The sequence below is a fragment of the Trichosurus vulpecula genome, chromosome 4 (assembly GCF_011100635.1).
Source record: "Trichosurus vulpecula isolate mTriVul1 chromosome 4, mTriVul1.pri, whole genome shotgun sequence".
NCBI lineage: Eukaryota > Metazoa > Chordata > Mammalia > Diprotodontia > Phalangeridae > Trichosurus > Trichosurus vulpecula.
The window spans coordinates 82,318,982-82,328,144 of NC_050576.1; the positions used below are offsets into that span (position 1 = coordinate 82,318,982).

Below are 9,163 nucleotides of genomic sequence, written 5' to 3' on the forward strand. Positions count from 1 at the left end.
AATTTCTCTAAAGGAACAAAAAAAATGTTTCCCTCTCAAACTTAAGAAGGAAATACTTGTCTTTAAAACATCAACACAAATAAAACTCCCACTTATATGAATTTTTTCTCCAACAGGAGTACCAACTATCTTCTGTTACAGAAGATATCAAGTAACATGGGGATCTTCATACAAATATTCTTAAATAGATAACTTAGAGAAATACCTTACTTAAATAAATAAATATATTCAATAGGTGTCTATAGTTCAGTTGAACGTTCTTTTAGCAGTACTGTGGGATTGATGTCATCTAGTCCAGAATTTGATGAGCTGGCATTAATAGTTGCTGTTTTGGCAAGTTGGGAGTCTTGAACATTGAATGCAGTAAAGGGACATCCCTTTACATTATTGCAGATTAGTGACTGGATTGAGGCTGTATTGATAATTTCAAAACCTCTCTGTCCACCGAAAGTGCTAGGCTTCCAGTACTGAGGGGAACAGATTGGGTTACCCATAAGTCCTTTGAGTGAGAACGGTGCTCCAACTTCTACCATGGTCTCTCCAAAGATGGCACCTGGGCGAGGTTTTTCTACTAGAAGAGCAGGATACAACTCCATAGCATCAATATCACCATAGAGGGCTTCCAGCTCAGCAGCCATTTCTTTCTCTCCTGTCATGATGAAAAAGACTGACTCAATACATGGAAAACCTCACAAACTAGCATTTTGTGTGTCTATCTCCACAATTGTCACTTCACATTCCTCCACTTTCTTTTTACCTGTCAGATCTTCAAATGAACTAAAAGGCTTGAGCATGAAGCGTTTTCGGTATTGGTTAAGAGACTGGTATTTCATTTGTCTGCTCTGGTCAATTGAAGCCATGGCAACCTTCTGTACTGCAGGTGGAAGATTCTTGCCACCAGCAACCTGTTGAAAAAAAAATAATAGTATAAATGAAAATGTTAAGTAAATTACAAGAGTTTTATTTTGAGAATAGTAATTGTACACAGCCTTTGAATAAAAGTTAGGTGTTATTTTCTTTTTCTCAGAAAAAAAAGAAACAAACAGGAAAATTTCAGTAGGGAGTTTTGCATCAATCTTAAAGGAGCAGCTGAGAATGAATTTAGATGTTTTATACTTATATAAATGAAATCAATGTTTAAATTAGTAATGTCTGCAGTGAGATTAAAGAGTTCTTCTTAAAAGCTGAAAACTTTGCTAAGATATGCAAATTTGGATAGTTGTGGTTTTCAGTTCATTTTAGTCTTTTTTAGACTAAATTCTTTTAGAACTTTTCCTCTGATTTTAGGAAAAGCAAAGCAATCACATAGGAAATGTTTATTGTTATCCTTTGAATGATGGGATACAAGAATAATGCTATATGTGCCTTAGGGATCTTGAAAACTACAAAAGTTCTAAATCAGTTCCTTACCCGGCCAGCGATTTGCCTAGAAAATGATTCCACCATGTGGGAAATTCCATGTTCCAGTAATATAGAGTTGTTGTAGATGAACTGCTGATAAGTATACTCTTTGTCTTTGATTTGGAAGGTATCAGGGAGTAGAGGATGCCAGTGGTAGAGAGTGTTAAACTCAGCAGCAATTCGGTTTTGGTACTGGAACTGCTGGCTGAACAGCAGTTCTGGGTCGAACTTCAGTTTGAAGTGATAACCACTCAAGTGTTGGACATAATCTTCAATCACAATCTTAATGGTCTCACCTATTTTACATAAAACAAAATTAAACCAAAAGGATTAAACCAAAATACTAAGAGTGAGCATCTCTGTCTCGCTCTTAGAAAATGTCAAAGATCCTTAATCTTAGGAGAAAGCTTTAGGATGGTTTTCGTATTGTTTTTATGATCTCCTCTATTTGATGTGCCTTTCCTCTTTTACTGAGCAAAATAAAACTGACTATTTTATTTAAGATAGTGAGAGGCAATGAGGCAGAGGGGATGGGAGATGGCTGCAGAAGATCTAGGTTCATTTATAGCCTCTGACACAAACTGGCAATATGATCTTGGGCAAGATCACTTAACATCTCAGTGTCTGAGGTGACTCTCTAGAATAGACAAATGTTGAAGAGCAGCTCACTAGTAGAAGGAACTTCTACCAATACAAGATGCATCGATAGAAGGAACTTCCTCATTTGGGCCTTTCCTATACTGGCAAAATCGCAAGTCTGGATTGGAAAAACATTTAATGAATGAGAAGAATGTATCATCATAGAAGAAAACAAGCTCAGTGAGTCTGTTCCATTTGAATTCATATAGAACATAATAATCTGTCATAGCCTACCCCTTAATTTTTCAAAAGAAGCTGAATATAACAAAGCTCTTCTTTACAAGTAAAGAAGCTGATATCAATCATTACTCATCTAAGATACTTTCATGCAAAAATATGACTTACCAATCAGTATGAGTCTGCTAGTCTGGAACAATTGCTCATCATCCCACTCAGGATGTTCCTGTTTAAGGATGTCACACACTCGGTTATGCTCTCGAAGCCATATTGTAGCATACATCATCAAACCTGGAACCAGGCCAAATACTTCCTGCCCAACAGCAAATCTCAGATGCTCAGGGACATGAGGTGGGTAGATCATTTCTGCCTGTGTGTCTTTCACTAAGGGTGGATATACTTCTCCATCAATTACCTAAAAGAAAAAAAAAACAAAAAGCAAAAAAACAAAGAAAATAAGTAAAGTTTAAGATTACATATATATATATATATATATATATATATATATATATATATATAATATAAAACTTATACAGGGAAAATTATTAAGGCTAGTCGGAAGTATTTAAAAAGATTAATAACATGTTAGTGCTAATATAACTCTGAGGTTATTAATATCTAAGCTTTATTCTCTAACCAAAACATACCTGATATTTCATTTTTCCATCCTTGAAAAGCCGCAGTTTATGTTGTCTTTCCAAATTTTCTCCATAAATATGATTTAAATCAACCTACAAAAATAATTGGGGGAAAATTAAATTTGTTGCTGCTTAAGGGCTTGCTTTTTGCTTATAAAATGTTAGTTTGGGGAGTATTATGAATATATTTTTATGATTGTTAAAGCTTTTATGCAGTCATTTAAATTATTGCCCATTAGAAAGTATGTATTTTAAAAATTCAATGATCATTTCTCATGAGAAATTCATTTTTTAATAACTATCTTCTATAATGATATGGATTAAATTGTTTCACTAATGAAGGCAGAAACTTAGGTCAAATGTGTTTTTATTTCTCACAAATTTATGAACTTATTATTTCATAATTATATAGCATCTGTTAAATAAGTAAAGGAAAAATGCCAATGATCTAAACTTTTAGAATGACTGCCCTAATATTGTCAAACGGAATTTCTTAATGAGGTCATTTATAGCTGTATCCAAATTTCAAATAGAATAGTTATTTTAAAGGATGACAATTAGGGTACTGAATGTGCCTGAAGGCAAGTTTTGGGAAGGACATACATTTTAAATTGAAGATGCAAAGTCTTTAGGGACAAGCCAGAGGAAGTGAGTACCATGGACACAAGTAGGAGCCATGAATAAAAGTTGCAAATTTAGAATTGATATAAGGAAAAATCCCAAATAGAACCTCCCTACAATGAAAGCTAGTCAAAACCGAAAAGGGCTGCTTTGGTGAGGGAGGGGTGTATCCCCCTCAAGTAAGTTTTTCAAGCAAAGTCTGAAAAACCATTTGTTGGGCATGTTATAGATGATAATCTTTTACAGGGAGAGGCTGGACTGTGTAGCCTCTGGAATTTGGTGATTCTGTCATCATACCCCAAAGTGTGAAAAATAGAAAAATCCACTAAGGTAGACATCAAAGGGAGAGATGTAGCAATTATGGTAATGGCCATATGCATGAAACACACTGCTTATATAAATTTTATATGCCCTCAAAACTGAGATCACACTTTCTTTTATCAATATGAGCAATTACCAAATTACTGTGATTTGCTATAATTTTAACTCTTTGTCCCCTGGACTTACCCCATGCCCTAGTGCTTTTGTGAAGCCTGGGCCTCTGTGATGGTCTGTCTTAAAGAACTGGTGAGTGAAATGTTGGGCAAAGAATGCAAACATCATATTTGTGCCTTGGGGATCAGGAATAAACTTCCTTCTCAGAAGAACTTTTTCCACAACCTCTTTGGATTCAGGCAGCTGTTTTTTACCTATAAAACGAAGAATCTTAGTTTATAATCCCATATTTTTGAGGAAGCAGACTTGAGTTATGTTTCCTATGATGCCCTTTTCTTTTTGGATATTAAACTTTGGGAGAATTATAGCAAAATTGGCAAACTGCAATCATTCTTTCAGTCAATCCCATTAAAACCAGATAATAATTCCAACTGAGCAGAGTTAAATGGAATATTCATGAAAGTGGAACTTTCCAAAACTTATGATTTTTCAGATACTGAAACTTACTATGATAGAATGGTTTTTGCCAAATGATAATCTGTTATCAACCTACATTTTAGTAAGAATACCAAACAATGGATTGGGATGATAGTTTTGCGAATTGATTAATCTCTTTATAGTATTCCAAAGTCTAAAAGCTCAAATAAAAACCTCTGAATTGACAATAGCAAATTTATGGACTCTGAGGGCCTTGTCTTACCTTTAACACCCATTGGAACTGGGCAGTCATCTCTCACTGGAGGAAGAGCTCTAGTGTAGTAAGAGAGATTAGAAAAGGCTTCCCAACTTTTGTAACCATAGTGAACATTATACGTCGGTGGGCTATCAATCAGATTTGCTCTTGCTGAAATTTAAAGAGAAAACATGTCTCAGACATTTCCAGAAGCAGCATTTTAAAAAATATTTCTTTGTTTTATTTACAGAAATAGCAGTATGAAAAAAGAAAACTATCACAAAATGTTAAAACCTGTGACAATTTTAGGCCAAGAATTTGAATTACTACTTCTAATGGCAAAAGAGAGTGAATTATAAGATGTTAAAATGCACCTTTTAATACAGGGTTTGAAATAAAGGAAGCTGTACTTTTACAAAGCAAATGAGAATAAATCCATTCACTGCTCAACTGACTTATGACTGGTGTGTTCCAGTCATTTTTGTTTTTAAAATTAGTAAGTATATTTTTGGAAACTTTATTTGCTAATCTATAATACTGCAGTTTTCTTTGTGATTGTCTGAGCCCTTGAAGAAAAGCTAGGTTACTTACATGTCAACACGTATCTCATCACCAAGTCTCGCAGAAAAGAGATATTGTTGACTATATTCCACACTCCCTTGAAGTGGGTGAGGATGTAGTGAACTGTGTCTGGAGTGGGTTTCAGCATCAATTTTAACTTTGTCAGAAACTCAGCTGTGATAGTGGGAGGAAAAAAAGGAGGCAAGTGAATATTTTAGGTGTCTGTCTCTATGAATGATTTCAAAATTACAAAACTTAAGAGGAAAACTTACGAGTTGTACAATTTTCTCCGTAGAATCCTGTCCTGGTACAGTCACACTGGTATCCATCAATTCCCATGGTCATACATACACCTTGGTTTTGACATGGGTTTGAGCAGCAAGGGTTTGCTAAAATGAAAGGAGGCTGTCAATCACACCTTCAACGGCCTCATCTTTACCTTATTCCTTACAGCATACTATAGGCCAATTTCACAATTACAAACATACAGAGGTAGTTAAGGGGAAATGGCAATTCGTGCCATTCTGAACAGAACAGCTAAGTTATTCTTAGACCAATGTCTGTATCTAAATAAGGGTACCAAGTGAAACATCCACTCTAGGGGGAAAAGACATCTCGAAGTTCTTACATATCAATTATTTTCTTTTTTTCCATTCCCCATTAACATCTTAACGGGACTCAAACGAATTTGATTGGTTCCAGTATGTTGGAACTCTAAAAAGGAAAATGACCTGCTTCTAATGATGGGACCTAGCCAAACAGCTAAGAGCCTTCTTCAAATGGTAACATTGTGGCAACCTGGCTGGTAAAAATAAATGGGACGTATGATGCTCTCCAGCCCAAAGCTAAGAGTAATCAACCGCAGGGACCCGGGGATGGTGGAAGCACAGCAGCGACCTGAGCTCACCCTATTCCGCTCCGAACACCCCGGGGCGTCTCTGGGACTCACCTGAATGGCTGAGCGTCAACGCTACAGAAGCCAAGGCTAGCAGGCGTAAGATCCTTTCCATCGTCACGGTGGAGGGAGGAGCGATTGCCAGTAGGGAAAGTCCTCTCGTTTTCCAGTCGCCCTTGCTCTTGCTCTGGCTGTTCAGAACTAGCTGACTGCCTTGCAGTCTCTCAGTTTTAAGGCAACCCTAGCTCCCCACGTGATGAGGTGACTCGTTTCCGCCGGCCCCTTGGATGAGTGCGCAGTGTGCGTGTTGCCCGTCCCACTCCAAATTTAAAACTTATTCCCTCACCTCCCCGGACTTTCTAGGCTACCTTCCCCCTCCCCAAATGACCTTTCTCTTTGCCTCCCGGGGCAAACCTGGCCTCAGCCAGCGGGAACCGGGAAAAATTACCCACAGTCAGCGGCAGGCGACCTAGAGCTCTGTGACAGTGCAGTGTAGGGGCGCCCGACGCGACCCTTAGGCTTTACCCGCGCCGGTCCAGTGGCCTCATTTGTCTGCCTGAAGATGTTCTAGAGAGGCGGCGGAGTGCCTGGGACAGCATCCCGGCATCGCGGCCCCGCGGCACCGCACCCCGGGGGGTAGTCTGGGGCTCCATTCGAGGAGTGAGCTTAGAGCGGGGTGGGAAAGGGTGCCTTTTCCCCGGGAATTGATGTATTCCCCAACTGCCTAGTGTGTGTGACCCTGCCTGGCCGTACCTGCAAAGGATGTAGCGTGTGAATGTATTGCTTGCATTATGTACGCTTTATCTTTGACAGCCAGGTAATATATTTGGATGGTAGTGATGTGTTTCAGAGGTTCAGGGACCCCTCAACGACTGAAGTACAGGATAGGGTCTTTTTGAGTGAATTCATGAACTCAGGCATTCTTTAAGTCAAGTTGGCAAAGGTTTATTTTAACGCCAAGAGCAGAGCACCTTAGGGAACTTGCTACTAGGGAACAGGAATGATGCTAAAAAGCTTATATAGGAAAAATAGTGGATTATCTGGCGCATATGCTAATTGGGTGATAACATACAACCTTGGTCACAGGCAGCATTCACTACTGGAAAGGGCGGTGGGTGGGTGTATTTTTGGGGTATATTTTTGGTCTGTTAGGTCTGTAGCAAGATAGCTTTGAGAGTTGATGTCTATAGCTTGACCTCTGGATTGTATAGGGTAATTGTGGGAATCAATACATGATAATTCTGCTGGTACAAGATAGTCCTGTTTTTACAAGGGAAATTCTACAGAGGTCAGCTTGTTCTTATAACAGGGAAAGATAGTTTGTCTTACTGGGGCCCACTCATGAGTTATTACTAGGCATAGTGTCCTTGGGCTGGGGAGAAAACTGTCAATGTTTTGAGGCTAGGGACAAATGTGATCTTGGAAGTGGAGTCCAAGCACAAGCACCCAAACACCCCATCAGTAGCGTTCATTTTCATAGTGTTGTAGTATTTTAAACCAGAATATTTTCAGGAAGAATTATGTACATACATATACATATATGTACATTGTATAGGGTAATTGTGGGGATCAATACATGATAATTCTGCTGGTACAAGATAGTCCTGTTTTTACAAGGGAAATTCTACAGAGGTCAGCTTGTTCTCATAACAGGGAAAGATAGTTTGTCTGTGCAAAGAAATCAAACTTTTTCCCAGTTGTAACAATTTGTAAATATATGAGTGAATTATAAATTATTCTAGTTAATTGCAGGTGACAGTAAATGTAATGGATAAATTCCTGTCATATATCATTAGTAAACTTTATTTAGCTTCTCTTTGTAGGGCTTCATGTTATGTGATCCTGACCAAGTCAAGTAACTTCTCAGTGCTCTAGGTGGTCCAGAAGACTATCAGACTATAGAAAGAGAAGGTGCTGATTAGCCCTGAGAGAAGGAATTTCCTCTGCTGATTAGCCCTGATAGAAGGAATTTCCTCGTGGAAGAGTTCCTTGTACCAATGAAATCACAGTTCCAGCAGTGCTCTCCTCCCCTCCCCTCCTCTGTCCTTTCCTCCCCTCCTCTCCCCTCCCCTCCCCCAAGATAGAATTTGAACCCCAGGTCATGATGGAAATCCAATGTAATAACTGCTGATGGAAATGTAATAAATAATCTAGTGTAATCTAGATCTAGCCTCCTATGAGGTAGGAAAGCTTTTCTGGCACAGTGTAATACTAGTCAATTAGTCCATCTCATTTAATGCTGGAAAATACTTATTAGTTTTGCATGGCAGGTTTTTCAGCCACACACAACACCCTTTGGAGCTGAAACCTTCAGGTCTTATCTTGATCAGACATAGCGCCAAATGTCAAAGATTTGAGACATAGTCATGGTATGTCCTCTCTACTCAAAAATTTCAAGAAGTTCTTTCATATCTGTGATCTCTTAAGACTTAAATTCCAATAGAATTTTCAGGTGACCAAAGAAGATAAATATTTTGTTAGATGCAGTAGATCCTTAAAATAGTGTGTTAGAGTCAATCTAAGGGTAAATGAATTTACTCAAAGATGAATAATACACAGTACCTGATCTCAAAGCATTTAAATCTAGTGGTACTTAACCATTCTCTCTTTGTCCCCTCCCTTTTTTTGTTGTCCCCTCCCTATTTTTTCTTAAATATCTTTCTATGCCAAAACAAACCCAGGAACTATATGAATGCAATTACAAAACACTTTTTACACAAATAAAGTCAGATCTTAATAACTGGAAAAACATCAGTTGCTTGTGGTTAGGCTGAGCTAATATAATAAAAAATGACAATTCCACCTAAATTAATTTACTTATTCAGTGCCAATCAAGCTACTAAAAAATTATTTTATACAGCTAGAAAAAACAATAACAAAATTCATCTGGAAGAACAAAAGGTCCAGAATATCAAGGAAATTAATGAAAAGAAATGTTAGGGAAGGTGGCCTAGCCATACCAGGTCTTAAATTATTTGGCACTGGCTAAGAAATAGAGTGGTGGATCAGTAGAATAGGTTAAGTACACAAGACACAGGAGTCAATGATTATAGTAATCTACTGTTTGATAAACCCAAAGACCCCAGGTTCTGGGATAAAAACTCACTATTTGAAAAAAACTGC

The 9,163-nt window shown here is 37.9% G+C and overlaps 1 protein-coding gene across 1 annotated transcript; it reads right to left on the reverse strand.

The window, feature by feature from the left end:
* Window positions 1–239: 239 nt before the first annotated feature.
* Window positions 240–6,155, reverse strand: PTGS2 (prostaglandin-endoperoxide synthase 2). Its single transcript, XM_036755515.1, has 11 exons — window positions 6,095–6,155; window positions 5,726–5,742; window positions 5,418–5,550; window positions 5,176–5,319; window positions 4,612–4,755; window positions 3,984–4,165; window positions 2,865–2,948; window positions 2,386–2,632; window positions 1,411–1,697; window positions 758–905; window positions 240–649 (listed from the first exon to the last, which is right to left on the reverse strand). The coding sequence occupies exons 1-11, from the start codon at window positions 6,153–6,155 to the stop codon at window positions 240–242; spliced, it is 1,857 nt and encodes a 618-aa protein (XP_036611410.1).
* Between the last annotated feature and the right edge of the window lie 3,008 nt (window positions 6,156–9,163).

Coding starts and splice junctions, on each gene's coding strand:
- PTGS2 (XM_036755515.1), bottom strand. CDS start 6,155: ATGGAAAGGATCTTACGCCTGCTAGCCTTGGCTTCTGTAGCGTTGACG. Junction 2,633..2,864: donor ATGGAAAAATGAAATATCAG/GTATGTTTTGGT, acceptor TTTTTCTTTTAG/GTAATTGATGGAGAAGTATA. Junction 906..1,410: donor CTAGGCAAATCGCTGGCCGG/GTAAGGAACTGA, acceptor TTTTTTCAACAG/GTTGCTGGTGGCAAGAATCT.